The sequence below is a fragment of the Notolepis coatsorum genome (genome assembly GCF_963971535.1).
Source record: "Notolepis coatsorum genome assembly, chromosome: 10".
NCBI lineage: Eukaryota > Metazoa > Chordata > Actinopteri > Aulopiformes > Paralepididae > Notolepis > Notolepis coatsorum.
Window position 1 is genome coordinate 377501 of NC_140174.1, and position 24650 is coordinate 402150.

Consider the following 24650-nt stretch of genomic DNA (forward strand, 5'->3'; position numbering starts at 1 on the left):
CATTCATGGTGGAACATGATACCGATCATATATCATATTTTTAACTCTAGCTTGTGTAGGGCCGAAACGCCAATCGATTTAACGTTATTAACTTAGCGCCCTATAACTAGCTTTGCAGGAATTACCCCAGACCATTGCGCTATATAGTTCATATTCACGACGCTATAAAACGGGAATATATTGATGAAAAAAAAATTCTTTATGGCATATTGAAGGGAAGGTTTATACTGTCAATTGACAATGACAATGGACACATAGCAATAATATAAAATATAGATTTAGCTCTACAAACAACCTCACGCACAGTGAAAACTTGTAATGAAAAGTTGGCCTCATAGAGTGGGATTAGACGGGCCCCAATGGCCCCGAATGTGTTAAAAGAAGAAGAAAAAATTGCTTGACAATTACATTTGACTGCAATACAATTATTGGAATGAGGTGAACAGGCTGAAAATGTTGTCTTATTAGATAAAACATGATTTAAATTATTTAAATTTTTTTTCAGATGGTAACAACATTTTCCATTTGGGACATAATTAATAGTTAATAGTAATCAAGTTGTGGTCAGTGTGTTAAAGCGACACTATGCAATTTGTTGTAGTTTCATGTACAATTGGCCAGTTTGAGATGCACACTCAAGAATTGATTTTGAGATAGGACTGTTTTAACTCAATCACTACTGTTTTAACTCAATCACTACTGTTTTAACTCGATCACTACTGTTTTAACTCGATCACTACTGTTTTAACTCAATCACTACTGTGTTAACTCAATTACTACTGTTTTAAACTCAATCACTACTGTGTTAACTCAATCACTACTGTGTTAACTCAATCACTACTGTTTTAACTCAAATCACTACTGTTTTAACTCAATCACTACTGTTTGAACTCAATCACTACTGTTTTAACTCAATCACTACTGTTTTAACTCAATCACTACTGTTTGAACTCAATCACTACTGTTTGAACTCAATCACTACTGTTTTAACTCAATCACTACTGTTTTAACTCGATCACTACTGTTTTAACTCAATCACTACTGTTTTAACTCAATCACAACTGTTTTAACTCAATCACAACTGTTTTAACTCAATCACAACTGTTTTAACTCAATCACAACTGTTTTAACTCAATCACTACCGTTTTAACTCAATCACTACCGTTTTAACTCAATCACTACCGTTTTAACTCAATCACTACCGTTTAAACTCAATCACTACTGTTTTAACTCAATCACTACTGTTTTAACTCAATCACTACTGTTTTAACTCAATCACTACCGTTTTAACTCAATCACTACTGTGTTAACTCAATCACTACTGTGTTAACTCAATCACTACTGTGTTAACTCAATCACTACTGTTTTAACTCAATCACTACTGTTTTAACTCAATCACTACTGTTTTAACTTAATCACAACTGTTTTAACTCAATCACTACCGTGTTAACTCAATCACTACCGTGTTAACTCAATCACTACCGTTTTAACTCAATCACTACGGTTTGAACTCAATCACTACTGTTTTAACTCAATCACGACTGTTTTAACTCGATCACGACTGTTTTAACTCAATCACTACTGTTTTAACTCGATCACTACTGTTTTAACTCGATCACTACTGTTTTAACTCAATCACTACTGTTTTAACTCAATCACTACTGTTTTAACTCAATCACAACTGTTTTAACTCAATCACTACCGTTTTAACGCAATCACTACTGTTTTAACTCAATCACAACTGTGTTAACTCAATCACTACCGTTTTAACTCAATCACTACTGTTTAAACTCAATCACTACTGTTTTAACTCAATCACTACCGTTTTAACTCAATCACTACCGTTTTAACTCAATCACTACCGTTTTAACTCAATCACTACTGTGTTAACTCAATCACTACTGTTTTAACTCAATCACTACTGTTTTAACTCAATCACTACTGACTCAATCACAACTGTTTTAACTCAATCACTACCGTTTTAACTCAATCACAACTGTTTTAACTCAATCACTACTGTTTTAACTCAATCACGACTGTTTTAACTCAATCACAACTGTGTTAACTCAATCACAACTGTGTTAACTCAATCACTACTGTGTTAACTCAATCACTACCGTGTTAACTCAATCACTACCGTGTTAACTCAATCACTACTGTTTTAACTCAATCACTACGGTTTGAACTCAATCACTACTGTTTTAACTCAATCACGACTGTTTTAACTCGATCACTGTTTTAACTCAATCACTACTGTTTTAACTCGATCACTACTGTTTTAACTCAATCACTACTGTTTTAACTCAATCACTACTGTTTTAACTCAATCACAACTGTTTTAACTCAATCACTACCGTTTTAACGCAATCACTACTGTTTTAACTCAATCACAACTGTGTTAACTCAATCACTACCGTTTTAACTCAATCACTACTGTTTAAACTCAATCACTACTGTGTTAACTCAATTACTACTGTTTTAAACTCAATCACTACTGTGTTAACTCAATCACTACTGTGTTAACTCAATCACTACTGTTTTAACTCAAATCACTACTGTTTTAACTCAATCACTACTGTTTGAACTCAATCACTACTGTTTTAACTCAATCACTACTGTTTTAACTCAATCACTACTGTTTGAACTCAATCACTACTGTTTGAACTCAATCACTACTGTTTTAACTCAATCACTACTGTTTTAACTCGATCACTACTGTTTTAACTCAATCACTACTGTTTTAACTCAATCACAACTGTTTTAACTCAATCACAACTGTTTTAACTCAATCACAACTGTTTTAACTCAATCACTACCGTTTTAACTCAATCACTACCGTTTTAACTCAATCACTACCGTTTTAACTCAATCACTACCGTTTAAACTCAATCACTACTGTTTTAACTCAATCACTACTGTTTTAACTCAATCACTACTGTTTTAACTCAATCACTACCGTTTTAACTCAATCACTACCGTGTTAACTCAATCACTACTGTGTTAACTCAATCACTACTGTGTTAACTCAATCACTACTGTTTTAACTCAATCACTACTGTTTTAACTCAATCACTACTGTTTTAACTTAATCACAACTGTTTTAACTCAATCACTACCGTGTTAACTCAATCACTACCGTGTTAACTCAATCACTACCGTTTTAACTCAATCACTACGGTTTGAACTCAATCACTACTGTTTTAACTCAATCACGACTGTTTTAACTCGATCACGACTGTTTTAACTCAATCACTACTGTTTTAACTCGATCACTACTGTTTTAACTCGATCACTACTGTTTTAACTCAATCACTACTGTTTTAACTCAATCACTACTGTTTTAACTCAATCACAACTGTTTTAACTCAATCACTACCGTTTTAACGCAATCACTACTGTTTTAACTCAATCACAACTGTGTTAACTCAATCACTACCGTTTTAACTCAATCACTACTGTTTAAACTCAATCACTACTGTTTTAACTCAATCACTACCGTTTTAACTCAATCACTACCGTTTTAACTCAATCACTACCGTTTTAACTCAATCACTACTGTGTTAACTCAATCACTACTGTTTTAACTCAATCACTACTGTTTTAACTCAATCACTACTGACTCAATCACAACTGTTTTAACTCAATCACTACCGTTTTAACTCAATCACAACTGTTTTAACTCAATCACTACTGTTTTAACTCAATCACGACTGTTTTAACTCAATCACAACTGTGTTAACTCAATCACAACTGTGTTAACTCAATCACTACTGTGTTAACTCAATCACTACCGTGTTAACTCAATCACTACCGTGTTAACTCAATCACTACTGTTTTAACTCAATCACTACGGTTTGAACTCAATCACTACTGTTTTAACTCAATCACGACTGTTTTAACTCGATCACTGTTTTAACTCAATCACTACTGTTTTAACTCGATCACTACTGTTTTAACTCAATCACTACTGTTTTAACTCAATCACTACTGTTTTAACTCAATCACAACTGTTTTAACTCAATCACTACCGTTTTAACGCAATCACTACTGTTTTAACTCAATCACAACTGTGTTAACTCAATCACTACCGTTTTAACTCAATCACTACTGTTTAAACTCAATCACTACTGTTCTGTATCGTTAGTGGCTTAGCTTGGCATCGCCTTCTGCACTATCTCGCATACGTGCACGCGTACTGAATAAACCACAAATGTACCTCTAATACCAGTATTAGTCTGACCACACCCCTCATCAGCTTACCTTCATAAGCAGGTGTGTGGTCACCTGCTCTCCTCCTTCTCGCTTTCACCACAAGGAAGAGGTGCCTCGGTAGATCCCCACACTTGACACCATGATGGAAGAAATTGGATTAGGAACAGCTTGGGAAACAAGGATACGTTGACATCATATCTTTATTTTCTCTCTCACTATTTTCGAGAAAATACGGCGATATTGTCTTCGTACTGGAGTGTCTAGAAGATGATGATCATTCTACAAACCCTCCACCGGTTTTCGTATTGGGAGCACGCCGCTGCATGCTTCTCAACTGCAGTTCCTTGCTGTGTTTGTTGGGGTGAAACCTGTCAGGCCACAGCTGAACTGTCGGACATGCCGCTGTTGTGAGGAGCGGTGCGTTCCAGGTTGGGTGAGTAGTGTTTGCTGGCGGGCTCCACTTGTCTGTTAGTGCTATGGGGGCTACTAGACAAAGTTTATGGAAACCGGCCCCAGGCTAGGGTCCTTTGTTTAGCCGTCTAGGCGACAGAAGGCCTTGGTCTGGCGACCATTATAGTTTTAACTAGTGGGCCGCGACCATTGACACTGGTGATCCCTGTGTGTTCTGGACGAGTGGATTCTCTCTGTCACCGTGTTAAGACCCCATCTTTCATATCCAAATGAGAGTATTCCTTCACGAGGGGATATGTGCATGTAATGTGCGATAGCGGCAGATTCATGTTCAAAGTCAGCTATACAGGCCAGTTGGTACTGTGCTGATTCCGCCGGACGTGGTAATATCTCCGTTGTGAAGCGGTGTTGACGTCTTGTTTTCTCTTTTTTCTTAAAAAGTGAGGAGGGTTCAGAACGGCGGCCTGTCTGGGTGAGTGTTATGTCATTGTTTACATGTTCATAGCTTACGGTTAGCCGGTCGGTGGCCTGGCGCGGGGTAGCTTGGCTTCTCGCGCGCCGCCGGGAGCTCGCTCCTGATCGCGTGCGTCGTAGATCGGCGTCTCGCGAGCGGAAGCAATAGCACCCGAACGGTTGGAGCAGCCGTTAGCTTGATGCTATTCTGTTGAACGTGCTTTGATTTTTAACATGTTTTACACTCTTGACCACGACGTCATCCTTGACAGGGGATGTTCGTCGACCCTGCCTGAGCCTAGACGGGGATTGCGTCAACAAAGAGGACTGTAGCGACTGGTGGAGCGGCGACGCTGCCCGTCGAACAACACGGGACGGCTGTGTTCTACGGTGGCTTGTGACTGCACTTCGCTGATCTGCGTTCCGGGCAGGTACGGGGTTGGCCAGACCCCATAACACGTCTTCTGGTTTTACCTTGCTAAATGTATTGTGAATAACGGTGTTTTTTCCCAAAACGTGTGTTGTTGCAATACATTTGAGATACGTTGCGGGTTGTGTGTGAGCTGTTTTTGTCACTGGCAGTTAGCTTCTCCGTGCAGGTCGTGATGTATTGATCTGGTTGTTGTGTGAGAAACATCATGGTGTTTATGTGTACCGTGTACTCACTACTAAGGCAACTAACCTATGAAGCTATGCTTGGTGACGAGTGAGTAAAAGAATGTTCTTTCTCAGACTGTAATGACAATGAACAGTGAGTTCACACATTAACAGGTTTTCCTGTTTTAACTGGCCGTATTGAGGGTAAAATAGGAGGATTGTGTTTCCCCCCCCGGTTCCCTGGGGACTTTATCACCTCCTATCAGACATGTTGTGCATTAATTGTGTCTTTTGTGTGGTAGGGATACGATGTAACTCTCAGCTTGATTGCTGAGGTTGTGCTAAATCTGCTGGAGAAACTTATTTCCTAAAGGGAAATTGGTTTGGTTGCTGTCATGTGTGCTTAGCAAGGCCTGTGGTCGATACTAATCAAGAATGATGTATTCTCTCATTGTGAAAAAAAACGGCGTTCCTCTGTTGAGTGTTTTTGCCATTTTTTGTAGGTGATGATGGGTTGTGTGTGTCATGTGACCTACAACTGGGTTGTACTGGCCACAGAAGCACATGTGTATGTTGGACCGGGGTTCTTAGAGCCCTCTCTATTCTGTGTTTTTCCTTAGTAAAAATCAGATAGCAGGTTAGCTCGTGCGCTGTGTGGAGCTGTGAAACGCTTCATAGAGCTGACTATGACTGTGTCATATTCTCTTTTTGTCGTTACGTCGTATCATGGGTGTGGGGTCGTAAAGGGGTGAACTGGTAACCTTTCCTCTCCCCATTGTTCTGTCGGTCAGGGGTACACCCCCTGTCCTTCAAGGTTCCCGTCACGTGGCGGTTCGGCACGTTACGGGGGGGGGGGGGGGGGGGGGGGGAGGGAGTTCCTGGTCCCACGGCCTGGTATATTGGGCGTGTGCACCGCAGGAATTCCCCCGCCATAGAGTACGTCACCGTGCGCGTCTCTGTTGGTAGGACTTCCGTGTGCTGTTCAGGTCCATGTGATGGATCTGTTTTCAGGGGGGGTGGTCAGGGCTCCTCCTCACCAAGCGCCTACTCAGGCCTTCTGTGAGTTCGGACTCCTTCTTCCATGTGAGGAAGCCTCCATCAGAGTACAGAGCCTTCCTCCTCAGATTGTCAAAGTGAGTGGACCCTCTAGAAGGGTCCTTTTCTATTGTATGTATATTCGATTCAATTCGTTTATTGAGTGTGTATGGGTTCGGTGCCTCTTCCCCGGAGGCCCTAAAACCAGTTTTTTACATGGCTCAAGGTGCAATATATTCTTTTCAATCTGTACAGCTCGCGTGGGAAGTCTCTCTGGGGATCCCCGTCTCTTTCCTATGGGAGGGTGGTGGGATGTAAAAATGTGAACATTTTTTACCCCGGCTGTGTAGACTGGGATACATACTGTTGATGCTTCCTTCTTTCTATTCCAGAAGTGTTGGAGTTAGGGAGTGTCACACCCCTCTTGTCGTTCCCCTGGGCGCCTTGGGGATTCAATGACAGGTCTAAATAGCCTGTTCATTGATGGGGGTGTGTCCCGACGCACGTATAGTGCTAGCTCGCTGTAACCAGGCGATTGACTGGCACGCCTTAGTTGCTTGTGGTTGAAACAGCGTTTTTATAAAGCAACTGAGATGGGGGTTTTTCCTCTTCCGGCGACCACATCCCATGACCTGGGTGGGTTGTCGACGGATTCTCGTTCATGTCTGGGGGATGATGACGGGATGGATCTGAACATATGTAGTGGGGTCTCACGCCCTTGGGGTGGGCCGCCAGGCGCGGTTCGTCCCGACGTCTGGGTGGCGCCTTCTTTTCATGTTAAGATCAACACGCATATCTGCCCTTCTCCTGGAGTAGGCATGTCGGCGTGGTTAGGGCACGGGACTGGTTCTGGTCACGCTGGTCCAGATCAGTTGAACCCGTTGTCCGCCGGGGATGCAGATCTGCTGTTCTGGTACCCTGAGGGACTTGGGCTTTTTTCAGGGGGAAAAATGCCAGGTCGGTCTGGGTGTCACAGGGTTAAGCGCTATGGAGACCCTGGTTGGGTATGTTTTTACTCAGCACTGTCGTCATGGCTTACAGCCATGCCATTCTGTACGCGCTCGATCTCGTCGGATCTCGGCCGCTACACAGGTTGGTCCTGGTTAGTACTTGGTTGGGAGACCGCCGGGGAATACCGGGTACGGTGTGCTTAGGGGCTGGTTCTCCATTATTTTTCGCTCCTCTCTCACGCATGGCGAAGAGGGGCCTGTGGGGGTGGTTTTTTGACCTCCTCTGGTGACCCTGTGCTTCCCGTACCGCCAGGCCCGGTCCGAAGTGATGTTTGCGACCCGTAGGCCTGGGTTAACCCTTTTTGGAAACTGAAACACTTGTACTGCGGTATAGCCGGTGTATACCCGCAGGTGTGTTTTGGAGTTTTTTCTTGAGGGGTTATAGGAACAACCACCGCATTGGGTAACACCGAGGTGGTTGATTCCCTGGTGTGTTGGAGCAGTGTCAACTCCCGGGTTCACCGGTTGAGGGTGCCCCTGCACGTTCATGACGTCTGCCAATCGTGTCAGCCTTCTCTGCCTCGACCCCTCTGGGTGGGGGTTGTTAAATGGAGGCTTGGTCATGCAACACCGCCAGCTTACGCTCCTTCCGCCGGGGCGGCTGTGTTCAGCTGTCCCCTCTGGCGCCTGTCTCGTCCGCAGTCTCCAGGCTAGGGTTAACAGCCTGTTGCCTGGTTTTTCCCCGGTGCGCTGCCTGCTTCCGTTGGTTAACCTTTTTTGTGTGCTTACGGCCATGCTGACTGCCTATTCTGCAGGGTCAGTGTGCCAGGCGGTGTACTATTGGGGGGACGGGGCCCGCTCGGCTTACGGCCATACCGACCTGAACACGCCCGGTCTCGTCCGATCTCGGAAGCTGGGCAGGTTCTGGCCTGGTTGGTTCCGCCTGGGAATACCAGGTGCAGTAACTGAGGGGCCTTTGTCCGAATACGCTGGCGATGTGGGGGGCGGGGCACTACGTGCCCACCTGGTGGGGTCTTGATGCTGGCATCATGGACTTCTCCGGGCCCCCATTCCAGGGAGTCCAGTCCTTTTGGTGGGTCTGGGTCTTCCTTCGTGCTCCGCTGCTACGGCCTTGCCACGGGGTTGGGTTTGCCCTTGACCCCGTGATTCTGGGGGCAGTAACGAGGTTGTTCCTCCGTTCGTTCCCGGGTGGCATGCGGGTTGTGCGTGTGTGTAGTCGTGGGGTCAAGCCACGGTCTGCTCACCCTGTGCGTTGAGTTGCTTGAGTGCCTCTTCGCACGGTCGGGTCCGTCGCCCTCCCGTGACGTCCCTAATAGGGGGGCTACCCTCCATTAGGGGGGGTCGGGGGGGCTCGGCCCTCCCTGTTCTGATGGTTTTGGGGGGCTGTCAGCGGGGTGTATTTGTCAGCCAAGTGGCTCCGCTTGGCCTCCCTTGTGCAGAAGGCGATGCCAAGCTAAGCCACTAACGATACAGAACGTTAGGTTATGACTATAACCAAGTTCTGTTAGTTAGGGGCGATGCTTGGCATCGGACGCCGCTGCAGCCCTTGTCCTCACCTTGTGGTGAAAGCTTGGGAAGGAGGAGAGCAGGTGACCACACACCTGCTTATGAAGGTAAGCTGATGAGGGGTGTGGTCAGACTAATACTGGTATTAGAGGTACATTTGTGGTTTATTCAGTACGCGTGCACGTACGCGAGATAGTGCAGAAGGCGATGCCAAGCATCGCCCCTAACTAACAGAACTTGGTTATAGTCATAACCTAACGTTTTAACTCAATCACTACCGTTTTAACTCAATCACTACCGTTTTAACTCAATCACTACCGTTTTAACTCAATCACTACTGTGTTAACTCAATCACTTCTGTTTTAATTCAATCACTACTGTTTTAACTCAATCACTACTGACTCAATCACAACTGTTTTAACTCAATCACTACCGTTTTAACTCAATCACAACTGTTTTAACTCAATCACTACTGTTTTAACTCAATCACGACTGTTTTAACTCAATCACAACTGTGTTAACTCAATCACAACTGTGTTAACTCAATCACTACTGTGTTAACTCAATCACTACCGTGTTAACTCAATCACTACTGTTTTAACTCAATCACTACTGTGTTAACTCAATCACTACTGTTTTAACTCAATCACAACTGTTTTAACTCAATCACTACTGTTTTAACTCAATCACTACTGTGTTAACTCAATCACTACTGTTTTAACTCAATCACAACTGTTTTAACTCAATCACTACTGTTTAACTCAATCACTACTGTTTTAACTCAATCACAACTGTGTTACCTCAATCACAACTGTTTTAACTCAATCACTACTGTGTTAACTCAATCACTACTGTTTTAACTCAATCACAACTGTTTTAACTCAATCACTACTGTTTTAACTCAATCACAACTGTGTTAACTCAATCACACCTGTTTTAACTCAATCACTACTGTTTTAACTCAATCACTACTGTTTTAACTCAATCACTACCGTTTTAACTCAATCACTACTGTGTTAACTCAATCACTACTGTGTTAACTCAATCACTACTGTTTTAACTCAATCACTACTAACTCAATCACAACTGTTTTAACTCAATCACTACCGTTTTAACTCAATCACAACTGTTTTAACTCAATCACTACTGTTTTAACTCAATCACTACTGTTTTAACTCAATCACAACTGTGTTAACTCAATCACAACTGTGTTAACTCAATCACTACTGTGTTAACTCAATCACTACCGTGTTAACTCAATCACTACTGTTTTAACTCAATCACTACTGTGTTAACTCAATCACTACTGTTTTAACTCAATCACAACTGTTTTAACTCAATCACTACTGTTTTAACTCAATCACTACTGTGTTAACTCAATCACTACTGTTTTAACTCAATCACAACTGTGTTAACTCAATCACTACTGTTTTAACTCAATCACTACTGTTTTAACTCAATCACAACTGTGTTAACTCAATCACTACTGTGTTAACTCAATCACTACTGTTTTAACTCAATCACTACTGTGTTAACTCAATCACAACTGTTTTAACTCAATCACTACTGTTTTAACTCAATCACTACTGTTTTAACTCAATCACTACTGTGTTAACTCAATCACAACTGTTTTAACTCAATCACTACTGTTTTAACTCAATCACTACTGTTTTAACTCAATCACAACTGTGTTAACTCAATCACAACTGTTTTAACTCAATCACAACTGTTTTAACTCAATCACTACTGTGTTAACTCAATCACTACTGTTTTAACTCAATCACAACTGTTTTAACTCAATCACTACTGTTTTAACTCAATCACAACTGTGTTAACTCAATCACACCTGTTTTAACTCAATCACTACTGTTTTAACTCAATCACTACTGTTTTAACTCAATCACTACCGTTTTAACTCAATCACTACTGTGTTAACTCAATCACTACTGTTTTAACTCAATCACTACTGACTCAATCACAACTGTTTTAACTCAATCACTACCGTTTTAACTCAATCACAACTGTTTTAACTCAATCACTACTGTTTTAACTCAATCACTACTGTTTTAACTCAATCACAACTGTGTTAACTCAATCACAACTGTGTTAACTCAATCACTACTGTGTTAACTCAATCACTACCGTGTTAACTCAATCACTACTGTTTTAACTCAATCACTACTGTGTTAACTCAATCACTACTGTTTTAACTCAATCACAACTGTTTTAACTCAATCACTACTGTTTTAACTCAATCACTACTGTGTTAACTCAATCACTACTGTTTTAACTCAATCACAACTGTGTTAACTCAATCACTACTGTTTTAACTCAATCACTACCGTTTTAACTCAATCACTACCGTTTTAACTCAATCACTACTGTTTTAACTCAATCACTACTGTGTTAACTCAATCACTACTGTTTTAACTCAATCACAACTGTTTTAACTCAATCACTACTGTTTTAACTCAATCACTACTGTGTTAACTCAATCACTACTGTTTTAACTCAATCACAACTGTGTTAACTCAATCACTACTGTTTTAACTCAATCACAACTGTTTTAACTCAATCACTACTGTTTTAACTCAATCACAACTGTGTTAACTCAATCACACCTGTTTTAACTCAATCACTACTGTTTTAACTCAATCACTACTGTTTTAACTCAATCACTACCGTTTTAACTCGATCACTACTGTTTTAACTCAATCACTACTGTTTTAACTCAATCACTACTGTTTTAACTCAATCACAACTGTTTTAACTCAATCACTACCGTTTTAACGCAATCACTACTGTTTTAACTCAATCACAACTGTGTTAACTCAATCACTACCGTTTTAACTCAATCACTACTGTTTAAACTCAATCACTACTGTTTTAACTCAATCACTACCGTTTTAACTCAATCACTACCGTTTTAACTCAATCACTACCGTTTTAACTCAATCACTACTGTGTTAACTCAATCACTACTGTTTTAACTCAATCACTACTGTTTTAACTCAATCACTACTGACTCAATCACAACTGTTTTAACTCAATCACTACCGTTTTAACTCAATCACAACTGTTTTAACTCAATCACTACTGTTTTAACTCAATCACTACTGTTTTAACTCAATCACAACTGTGTTAACTCAATCACAACTGTGTTAACTCAATCACTACTGTGTTAACTCAATCACTACCGTGTTAACTCAATCACTACTGTTTTAACTCAATCACTACTGTGTTAACTCAATCACAACTGTTTTAACTCAATCACAACTGTTTTAACTCAATCACTACTGTTTTAACTCAATCACTACTGTGTTAACTCAATCACTACTGTTTTAACTCAATCACAACTGTTTTAACTCAATCACAACTGTTTTAACTCAATCACTACTGTTTTAACTCAATCACTACTGTTTTAACTCAATCACAACTGTGTTAACTCAATCACAACTGTTTTAACTCAATCACTACTGTGTTAACTCAATCACTACTGTTTTAACTCAATCACAACTGTTTTAACTCAATCACTACTGTTTTAACTCAATCACAACTGTGTTAACTCAATCACACCTGTTTTAACTCAATCACTACTGTTTTAACTCAATCACTACTGTTTTAACTCAATCACTACCGTTTTAACTCAATCACTACTGTGTTAACTCAATCACTACTGTGTTAACTCAATCACTACTGTTTTAACTCAATCACTACTGACTCAATCACAACTGTTTTAACTCAATCACTACCGTTTTAACTCAATCACAACTGTTTTAACTCAATCACTACTGTTTTAACTCAATCACTACTGTTTTAACTCAATCACAACTGTGTTAACTCAATCACAACTGTGTTAACTCAATCACTACTGTGTTAACTCAATCACTACCGTGTTAACTCAATCACTACTGTTTTAACTCAATCACTACTGTGTTAACTCAATCACTACTGTTTTAACTCAATCACAACTGTTTTAACTCAATCACTACTGTTTTAACTCAATCACTACTGTGTTAACTCAATCACTACTGTTTTAACTCAATCACAACTGTGTTAACTCAATCACTACTGTTTTAACTCAATCACTACCGTTTTAACTCAATCACAACTGTTTTAACTCAATCACTACTGTTTTAACTCAATCACTACTGTTTTAACTCAATCACAACTGTGTTAACTCAATCACAACTGTTTTAACTCAATCACTACTGTGTTAACTCAATCACTACTGTTTTAACTCAATCACAACTGTTTTAACTCAATCACTACTGTTTTAACTCAATCACAACTGTGTTAACTCAATCACACCTGTTTTAACTCAATCACTACTGTTTTAACTCAATCACTACTGTTTTAACTCAATCACTACCGTTTTAACTCAATCACTACTGTGTTAACTCAATCACTACTGTGTTAACTCAATCACTACTGTTTTAACTCAATCACTACTGACTCAATCACAACTGTTTTAACTCAATCACTACCGTTTTAACTCAATCACAACTGTTTTAACTCAATCACTACTGTTTTAACTCAATCACTACTGTTTTAACTCAATCACAACTGTGTTAACTCAATCACAACTGTGTTAACTCAATCACTACTGTGTTAACTCAATCACTACCGTGTTAACTCAATCACTACTGTTTTAACTCAATCACTACTGTGTTAACTCAATCACTACTGTTTTAACTCAATCACAACTGTTTTAACTCAATCACTACTGTTTTAACTCAATCACTACTGTGTTAACTCAATCACTACCGTTTTAACTCAATCACTACCGTTTTAACTCAATCACTACCGTTTTAACTCAATCACTACTGTTTCAACTCAAAAACCCTCGGCGAGTTACTTATCATAAAGTATCTATGGCATGGCGCGGTGCACTCACCCACGACTGACTCCACGGTGTCACTGGTTGGGTAAAAGGGCAGGGCGTTGGCGTTCATGCCCGGGGGTCCGGGAGGGGCGGGGCTGGGCGGCGTGGCGGCCAGGCTGGAGGGGACGCTGGAGGACAGGCTGAGGGGGCTGCCGACGGGCAGGAACACCAGGAGGTCCTGCGGGGGGGGGGGGGGGGGGGGCACCACAACACAGTGAAACCAGAGGGGAGACCAGAGACCAGAGACCAGAGGGGAGACCAGAGGGGAGACCAGAGACCAGAGACCAGAGGGGAGACCAGAGGGGAGACCAGAGGGGAGACCAGAGGGGAGACCAGAGACCAGAGGGGAGACCAGAGGGGAGACCAGAGGGGAGACCAGAGGGGAGACCAGAGGGGAGACCAGAGACCAGAGACCAGAGACCAGAGACCAGAGGGGAGACCAGAGACCAGAGACCAGAGGGGAGACCAGAGGGGAGACCAGAGGGGAGACCAGAGGGGAGACCAGAGACCAGAGGGGAGACCAGAGGGGAGACCAGAGGGGAGACCAGAGACCAGAGGGGAGACCAGAGGGGAGACCAGAGGGGAGACCAGAGGGGAGACCAGAGGGGAGACCAGAGACCAGAGGGGAGACCAGAGGGGAGACCAGAGGGGAGACCAGAGACCAGAGGGGAGACCAGAGGGGAGACCAGAGGGGAGACCAGAGGGGAGACCAGAGGGGAGACCAGAGACCAGAGGGGAGACCAGAGACCAGAGACCAGAGACCAGAGACCAGAGACCAGAGACCAGAGGGGAGACCAGAGACCAGAGACCAGAGACCAGAGGGGAGACCAGAGACCAGAGACCAGAGACCAGAGACCAGAGACCAGAGACCAGAGACCAGAGACCAGAGGGGAGACGCACCACAACACAGTGAGACCAGAGGCAGGATGGTGGTCTACATGTGTTCAAGTTCTTTGTGTTAAAGACACAACAACACAGGGGCCTTGCAGGTCATGACATGTTAAAGACACAACAACACAGGGGCCTTGCAGGTCATGACATGTTAAAGACACAACAACACAGGGGCCTTGCAGGTCATGACATGTTAAAGACACAACAACACAGGGGCCTTGCAGGTCATGACATGTTAAAGACACAACAACACAGGGGCCTTGCAGGTCATGACATGTTAAAGACACAACAACACAGGGGCCTTGCAGGTCATGACATGTTAAAGACACAACAACACAGGGGCCTTGCAGGTCATGACATGTTAAATACACAACAACACAGGGGCCTTGCAGGTCATGACATGTTAAAGACACAACAACACAGGGGCCTTGCAGGTCATGACATGTTAAAGACACAACAACACAGGGGCCTTGCAGGTCATGACATGTTTGTGTTTGGAGCTCAGACTCAACGGTGCACAATTAAGAAACAACAATGAATACAAGAATGGTCACAATAAGTAGTAGTAGTAAGATTAAACTTTTTTTTCTTTTTTTATACAATATATAAAAATATATTTAAAAAAAGAAATATATATATATATAATATCAAATATAATATGAGTGAGTGTACCTGTTTACTGTGAACCATGTCTCTGGTACGCTGCTCCAGGGCAAAGCTTCTCTGCTTGGCCTGAAAACGCCACAAGAAGAGATCGATAATATGAGAAACTGGACCAGTACGTGATGCAACCTTCAAATAACACACAGAATGAATCCAAGAACATTGATCATTTTGTCAGAAATCCATCTGTAATCAATAAGATTGAAAGTACACGATTGAAAGTGGGGCCTCAGACCGTGGAGGTGGGAGCTGTGCAGGGACCCTCTTGGGGTTGGGTTAGGGTTAGGGTTAACCCTCTTGGGGTTGGACATCTTAACACAGAGATCTAGACTCAGAAGGAGCTTCTATCCTCAGGCCATCAGGAATGATGCTCAACGACAATAACACTATGTAACAAACCATCAAATACAGCACACACATCCACACGCACACACTCACTTTAAACAAACACTCACTGTAGCACCCACATTACCCACTTTAGACACTTTAACACACTTTATATTTATTGGTAAAGAGATTTGCACTACAACTCATACCTCACCCTATGCACCTTACCCCAAGTTGTACCTCATCCCATTTCTACATTGTACTGTATATTGTAACTCAGTTACCGTACTTTTTTTCCCCTTCTACTCTGCATTGTATATTGTATATATGTATATTGAACACTTTTGTTTACACTTGTTTACGTACTTTTGACTTTCTATTTTATACTTATCTATTTTTTATCTAGCACACTCTCAGGAGCAAAACAGACAAAAGCATTTCATATAAAGGTATTCTGTATTTTTGTATGACAACTAATAAAGAAACTTGAAACTTGAAACTTGAAACTATTACAATCTTTCTATAGATTTTAATGACAGAAATCTATTACAAATGTTCCAGGAAGTTCCTCTGCTCATTTTATGCCCGTCTATAATTATGCTGATGTTATGTTAATTGTACGCCTGTGTCTATTTTGAGTCGACATCACTGCTGTGAAGCACTTTGAGCTGCAATTCTTGTATGAAAGGTGCTCTACGAATAAAGTGTATTATCATTTTATTTTAAGATAAGATCCTTTATTGATTCCTGCATCACATCATATACAGGCAATAAAACGGGCTTGACATTAACTTCAGACAAGTGGCTCAGATATTTTACTTGTCCGAAAGCTAAACTTACTTGTCCGAAATGTACTTGTGAAAATAAAGGCATATTAAAAAATGTATAAAACCGACAAGAGATTGACAATTATTATGATTTAATAACTTAAACACAGTGTGTGTGTGTGGGGTATATACGGTATGATCAGTCCTGCAGCTCATCTTCACTCCCCATCAGCACCAGCTCCTCTTCCTCATCGCCCCTCTCTCTTGACCACCAGGGGTTAAACCCTGGTCTACGCCTATAGTTGTTATTACGGTATAGTTGTTATTACGGTATAGTTGTTATTGCCATAAATAACACCATTCAAATAAATAATTGTATTTTTATTTAGAAAAAATGTCTTTTAACAATAGGCACATTAGATCAACAGGTAACAACAAAACAACCAACTTTTATTAAACATTCTGATATTTCCGCGGGTCTCGTGTCAACTGAGTGAGCACTCAGCCGTTTGTCCGGGACGAGTCATATTGACGTACAGAGATTGAGAGTTTCCAGTGTGACACTGTGAGACAGGCACTTTCTGATCAGATGGAATAACGTTACTATTCGTTTGGGGAATATATATATATATATTTTTTACTAGTCCAGTCGGACAAGTTATATTGTATTATGCTTGTCCGACTTTTTCTTTTTTTTTTCTTTTACTTGTCTCGGACAATAGGACCAGCCTTAACACATGTCAGTTTTTACGAATGAACGTTGTATGGTCCGTTTTGGGTTTGTTTTATGTTAGGACTACAGGTGGAAATTAGCCCTGTGCTATTCCCGGCATATTTACGTCCTTATCATGCTGTGATGTTATGCATACACATGTAAATGATGTTCATTAATTTGCATTGTCCTTAATAAACAAATCTTAATCTTAACACTTTGATTACCGGCCATAACATGGTCAAAACATGGTTGAATGCCGCGACCCACTTCAATGATGGTGTTGTGAACGCATAATCTCTGTTTTAAATTATGGCTATGTGTCTAATCTGCCCGTCGTTTAACAATGACTTGTTTGCAGTCAACATTGTCGAGACGGATTGTTTTTTTAAAATCGGTTCATTTCCATTTTATAGCATTTTGAAAAGCCCTCGTTTTTCAGGAAAATATATAGATTCCGTGATAAACGCCCTTTACTGGAATATTCTGGCATACACAAAAACGTTGTCATTTCTCTGCCTATTTATTAATTGTTTTCAAATAAACGCTAGATTATCGATAGTATATGTGTACTTATGCACGCTAGAGAAGCGATCAGAAAAATATATTCTCTCATTTCCTGATCAGCGAGCACACACACACACACAGGGCACACGTTGATATATCTGTGAAAAAAGCTCTAATTACCCTAAGACTGGTAAAATAGATCAGATGTTCTCCAAAAAGATTATTCCAATTCCTGATCGCCATTCCAAATATCGATCGCGTTTATTGATTCAGTGTTGGGTGCTGGAAATACATAATCCACGCTGTTCTGAGGGTCGGCGATCAACTTGAGTCTCTTCAGATGCCTCGCCGGAGAGTAACATGAGGAGGCTGGACCGCCCCCCCCCCCCCCCCAAACTCAATTATGCATAATATAAAATTTATTTCTATATAAAAAGCAGTAAATGGCATTGGTTTGACCCCTGGTAAGAGTGTATGTTATTATTTGGCAATTAAAAGGTGAGGTTAGCTTTCAAAAATATAATTTATTCAAATAGAATTTATTTCCAAAATGATAAACAAAATGTGAAACATTAATAACAAAGGGCATTTTGAGTTTCATATACTATTGAAACAAGGATTTTCTTAGCTTTCTAAAGACATCACATCATCTTATAGCAAAAATAAACAAGACATGTCACTGAACTGTGTAAAGAAAAGTGTCCCAGTTTTGTAGCCTTTTTTACTTTACATGCCTATATTAAACATTTAATGTTTTCAGAACTGTGCAAAAAAAAGAAAAAAAATATCAAGTGTCCCATTTCACTTGTTATATTTCCACATTTTAGTGTTCTTCAGTTCTTTTTTTTTCATTCAGTGTGAGAAATCCAGTCTCTGTTGAGCTTTAACAAGTCCATCAAAGTCAGGTTGCATGTCTGAGGTGGAGATGCGAAGCACAGCTGCCAGATGTTCATCAGTGAGAGAGGATCTGTACCTGGACTTGGTAAACGTCATGACTGAGAATGTCTGTTCACATATGTAGGTGGATCCAAAGAGAACCAACATCTTCTGAGCATGTCTCCTAAGCGTATACTGTGCGTGTGAACGTTGACACGAAAAAAAAAGTAAAAAAAAAAAAAAAAAAAAAATATTAAAAAAATATTTTTTTTTTATTTTTTTTATTTTTTTTTTTATTATCATGTAATCTTTCGCGGGCCGGTCAGAATCATCCCGCGGGCCGGATCCGGCCCGCGGGCCGTACAATGCCCAGGTCTGGTCTAAACTAATGGGGTGCAGTTACACAGGGAGAGACGATAGGGGGCGGTATTTTCCCAATTGAGCTCAGAGAGAGTCTGCAACACTAGCGTGAGGCTCGATTGATGAAATATGAATTCAAATCGCTAATAAATAAAAAAACGACAAACAAACGCTATATAGCGTTGTTGGCATTCAACGGGCGGCATGAACTAACGACTTATATCGTCGTTGGCACTCAAAGTGTTAATGTCAAGCCCTGTAGAAAAGTTTAAATAGGCAGTGTAAATAACATAATTAACTCTTGATAATATATAACTCTTTATTATTCATTGAACTCTGTTTCTCCTCACCTGGTCCTCCCTCTCGAACCCTGGCGCCCTGCCATACCCCCTCTCCCCGGCCCAGGGCGACAGGGGCTCGCCTCGCCCGCGGACGTCCTGGCACAGCGACAGCACCCGGCCCAGCAGGCCCTGCTCCGCCATGCACACCCCTCCGGACGGGCAGAAGGGGTCCCCCACGGAGCCGTGCCCCCCCATGTTGAGGCCGCCGGGGCTGGGGGTGGCCTCCTGGGCCGGGTGGGGGTCCGGAGGCCTGGGGGGGGGCGGGGAGCTAGGGGTGGGGAAGGAGGGCTCTTCGGGAACAAAGGGTTCTGGGGGAGAGGGGGGGGGGGGGGGGGGGGTGAAGGAGTCAGGGTGAGGGTCGGACACACTTTGAGAGAGACTTTAAAAATATGCAAAGAAAACAGGAAAAAAAGGCAGAATTAAGAACATGACACGTGATAATTGGTCCTTGTAGTGTGGAAGTTGAAGGATATTATGTAATATAAATAATTATGATATAATTATATTAGGGCTGTCCCCGACTAAGGATTTGGATGGTCGACTATGATTGGCCAAAATGTGCCGTTAGTCGACTAAAAAGAAAATAAATATTATATATTTTTTTATCATCACATTTGGGCTGTGGGGGGTGAAGCTTAATGTCTGAAGGAGTCGACTGAAGGCTTCTTGTCCTCTGTGGGGGTGCTTAATGTCTGAAGGAGTCGACTGAAGGCTTCTTGTCCTCTGTGGGGGTGCTTAATGTCTGAAGGAGTCGACTGAAGGCTTCTTGTCCTCTGTGGGGGTGCTTAATGTCTGAAGGAGTCGACTGAAGGCTTCTTGTCCTCTGTGGGGGGTGCTTAATGTCTGAAGGAGTCGACTGAAGGCTTCTTGTCCTCTGTGGGGGGTGAAGCTTAATGTCTGAAGGAGTCGACTGAAGGCTTCTTGTCCTCTGTGGGGGGTGAAGCTTAATGTCTGAAGGAGTCGACTGAAGGCTTCTTGTCCTCTGTGCAAAAGCAAGCAATTGGTCCACTGATGGATACATCTTGATATTTGTCTAGTCTAGTGTGTTCATTAGATGGTGAAATCCTCTTTCAGTGCCTCTGTGCCTGTTTTCGTGGGCAGTTAGCCTCTGGTATGCGTGCCATTAGCGTTAGTCACGCTTCTAGACCTCTTTTCTTTTGGAAAGAATGATTAAACATTTTTTTTTATTTATATATATATTCGACTAAGAGGTTGGCAAGTCGACTACGGCTCCTTTCGACCGACTAATCTTTCATCTTTCCTTCCATCTGCTTTTCTGATTTCACGTTGGACGACGAGAAACCTCCCGTCTGCACCTGTTCAGTTTGTCCGCACGATATTTTACAAACGCAGCCAAAAGCAGTGTGTATTGTATTAGTTTTTTTTCTCTCAAAAAAGAAACATACAAAGTAACAAAGTAACATTTTCAGATGGGAGGTTTTGTGTTTCAGCCATCAATATGTAATAATGACATGATGTAATAATTACAACATCGACCATCAGATATGACACAGAGTACTGTACTTACTGTCCAGGTGGGTCCAGACACAGAGTACTGTACTTACTGTCCAGGTGGGTCCAGACACAGAGTACTGTACTTACTGTCCAGGTGGGTCCAGACACAGAGTACTGTACTTACTGTCCAGGTGGGTCCAGACACAGAGTACTGTACTTACTGTCCAGGTGGGTCCAGACACAGAGTACTGTACTTACTGTTTAGGTGGGTCCAGACACAGAGTACTGTACTTACTGTCCAGGTGGGTCCAGACACAGAGTACTGTACTTACTGTCCAGGTGGGTCCAGACACAGAGTACTGTACTTACTGTTTAGGTGGGTCCAGACACAGAGTACTGTACTTACTGTCCAGGTGGGTCCAGACACAGAGTACTGTACTTACTGTCCAGGTGGGTCCAGACACAGAGTACTGTACTTACTGTCCAGGTGGGTCCAGACACAGAGTACTGTACTTACTGTCCAGGTGGGTCCAGACACAGAGTACTGTACTTACTGTCCAGGTGGGTCCAGACACAGAGTACTGTACTTACTGTCCAGGTGGGTCCAGACACAGAGTACTGTACTTACTGTCCAGGTGGGTCCAGACACAGAGTACTGTACTTACTGTCCAGGTGGGTCCAGACACAGAGTACTGTACTTACTGTCCAGGTGGGTCCAGACACAGAGTACTGTACTTACTGTCCAGGTGGGTCCAGACACAGAGTACTGTACTTACTGTCCAGGTGGGTCCAGACACAGAGTACTGTACTTACTGTCCAGGTGGGCGAAGGCGCAGAACGGCCCGCGGGGGCAGCTGCCACACTGCTGCATGTCGTTACACTTGGTGGATTTATAGATCTGGAGGGTACAGTGGAACAGAAGCACTTTATTGATCCTGAGGGTACAGTGGAACAGAAGCACTTTATTGATCCTGAGGGACAGTCAGCGCCACAGATCGCCCACGATGAACATTCAGGTAGTCAAACATTTTTATTTTATTTTATATAATAATAAGAATGAGTACACAGTGAAGAGATCTACATTCTAACATATGTATATACATTCTGAATTATACAGTCATAAAATATACAGTCATATACAGTACAAGATGTACAGTAACATGTTAAATGTACAGAAGGTTACCCAGGGATTCATACTGTCACTCTGCGAGGCTCAGTGAGCCGTTAGAACAGTCTGACGAAGGACTTCCTGTGACGTTCAGTGTTGCATCCTGGGAGGCTCCTCCTCGCTAAGCTCCACGCCATCATGGACCCCCCCCCCACTGCACATGGACGTGGCCGATAGAAGGAGCACGTCCAGTGTTAAGACTCAGACTCCCAAGATGCAGCACTAACAGTAGAGACCGCTGCCCTCCCGCGTTACATTGAGCTCATGGGGGAGAGAGAGCTGGGGGAGAAAATGAATGAATGTGGATGAGAGCCTTGACATTAAGTGGTTGTAGCCACGGCTGTGGGGGCGCTGGAGACATGAGCCAAGAGACTTTTATATCCGCCCGAGTCTCCTGAACACGGAGATGCCAATCCCAAGTCGATCTGCACTTTCCCGGCCGAGCTATAGTCACTTTTCCGCACCTACTCCCGAACTCTGCATGCGCAGATTGATAAACCTAGATCTCTGGACAAGCCAGAGAGACTTCGTGGGCAATCTGTGCGGAGACTGTGGGCGGGATCCACAGAGGATGGATTGCACGGTGCTAATTGCACCCTCACTTACAATTTATTATGAATTGAAAATGGGGGACCCTGATGTAAACAAGACAAAAGTCCCCCATTTTCAATTCATAATGAATTGTAAGTAAGGGTGCAATTAGCACCGTGCAATCCATTCTTTGTGGATCCCGCCCTAAGCACATGAATGAAAGTCTATTGGCTCATGTCTCCAGCGCCCACACAGCCGTAGCTACAACCACTTAATGTCAAGGCTCTCCCCCAGGTTCATTCATGTTCTCCCCCAATCTCTCCCCCATGAGCTCAGAAAAGTGTTGCGGAGGTCTATGGAAGGAGCACGTTCAGTCTTAGTGCTGCATCTTGGGAGGCGTGGTCTAACAGCATGCAGTGATGTTCAGTTTCTGCGTAACATTTCTCAAAGTAAGCGGTCAGGTGGCGTAGCGGAGATTGTGCTCGTCACCAATGCAAGAGGCTGCGGTCTCGACTCCCGGAGAGTCAGCGTTGCCTCGGCTCGGGCTGATCGCTATACTAACTCGTTTGGCTGAGGGGTTTGGGGGGGGGGGGGGGGGGGGCCCTGGGTGGGTCCTGGGCGTTGTGGACAGCGACCCCTACAGTTCGGTCGGGGTGCCTGCACAGCGAGGGAAGGATCTGGAGAAAGGTAGTGCGACCTTCCACACGTTACACTCTCCCGGTGAGAATCTGCACTGCCAGGCTGGCTGCCAATAATAAAAAATAAAAAAAAAACATTTCTCAAAGTGCCACTGTCCTACCTCCGGGTGGAACTGTTGTTCCGTGCGCGTGTGGCAGTATTGGCATCCCTCCGCGCCCTCGCATTTGCTGGGGTCGCCCCACTCCTCGCTGTGTTTCACCGCCGGACACGGCAGCGCTCTGTCACGGCACACAGGGGGGGGGGGGGGGGGGGGGGGCGAGACAGAAAAACAGGTTCTTTATGTTGAAAACTAGACTGAAGATAACGTTCGGTTCTCCCAAAGCGTGTCGTGTGTGTGTGTCGCTCCGCTGTATATACCTGTACTTGTGTTTGTGTGGACTGCGTCTCCGGTCTTTGCTGTTGTGGTAGTAAGGACAGGCGTAACCTTGGCGACAGAGGCGAGGAGGCTTCTTACACAGCTCCGTCTTGTAGTGGGACAGCACGTGGCCGTCGTCTGCGGAGGCAGGGGAGAGGAGAGGCCGGGTGGGAGGTGAGGGACGGTCGAGAGACGCATCAAATCATTACGTAAACGGTGCATTTATACGGCAGCTTTTATCCAAAAGCGCTTTGCAATTTGTTCCTCACATTTTACCCGTTCGGCAGTTAGGGGGTTAAGTGTCTCGCTCAAGGACACTTCGACACGCTGCCCGGGAGGAGGAGTGGGAATCGAACCGGAAAACCCGAACATTTAGTCCCAGGAACTACATTTCAATGTAGGTTTTAGTTCCTTCGGCCCATCGTTGTGGGGCCCAGCGTGGTGCGGAGACCCGCGGAGACCAGTCCACTGTCCACTGTCTCACGGCAGGACCGCCTCCTCTGATCAGATCCCTGCGGACTCTGCAGCCATACATTGGTCCTTGCATTGAACAGGAACATGCAACAGACTCGTTTAAGTCCCGACTGAAAACACACTTTTACTCCCTAGCCTTCAATAAACCCTGATTTTGTGCTTGTGTTCTACTGTCCCCCGCGCTGCATTGTCCTTTGTGCTCCACTATCCTGCAGGTTGACTTCATTGTACTATACGCAGCGGTTCTCAAACTACAGGTCCCGACCCAAAGTGGGGTCGCGGGTAGGTGACGGCGAGGTCGTGCGTTGGCAACAACAACATTTGTTATTTTTTTTAATCAAGAGAAAAACCGACGAGCCCAACTCAGATGGAGTTCTCCACCCGGCAGCGGTGTGTGTGTTCGCCACGTCACGCCCCTTCATCAACGGAGGCCGACACACAGTGGTCCAACACA

The 24650-nt window shown here is 43.1% G+C and overlaps 1 protein-coding gene across 1 annotated transcript in view; it reads right to left on the reverse strand.

Moving 5' to 3' along the window:
- unk (unk zinc finger) overlaps window positions 1-24650 on the reverse strand; it is a 54807-nt gene that overhangs the window by 17516 nt on the left and 12641 nt on the right. Inside the window, exons 6-11 of the mRNA XM_084322302.1 lie at window positions 23725-23860; window positions 23468-23585; window positions 21783-21867; window positions 19524-19822; window positions 15634-15693; window positions 14083-14248 (exon numbers count right to left, since the gene is read on the reverse strand). Coding sequence (XP_084178428.1) covers window positions 14083-14248; window positions 15634-15693; window positions 19524-19822; window positions 21783-21867; window positions 23468-23585; window positions 23725-23860 — 864 coding nt within the window. The remainder of the gene's footprint in view (window positions 1-14082; window positions 14249-15633; window positions 15694-19523; window positions 19823-21782; window positions 21868-23467; window positions 23586-23724; window positions 23861-24650) is intronic.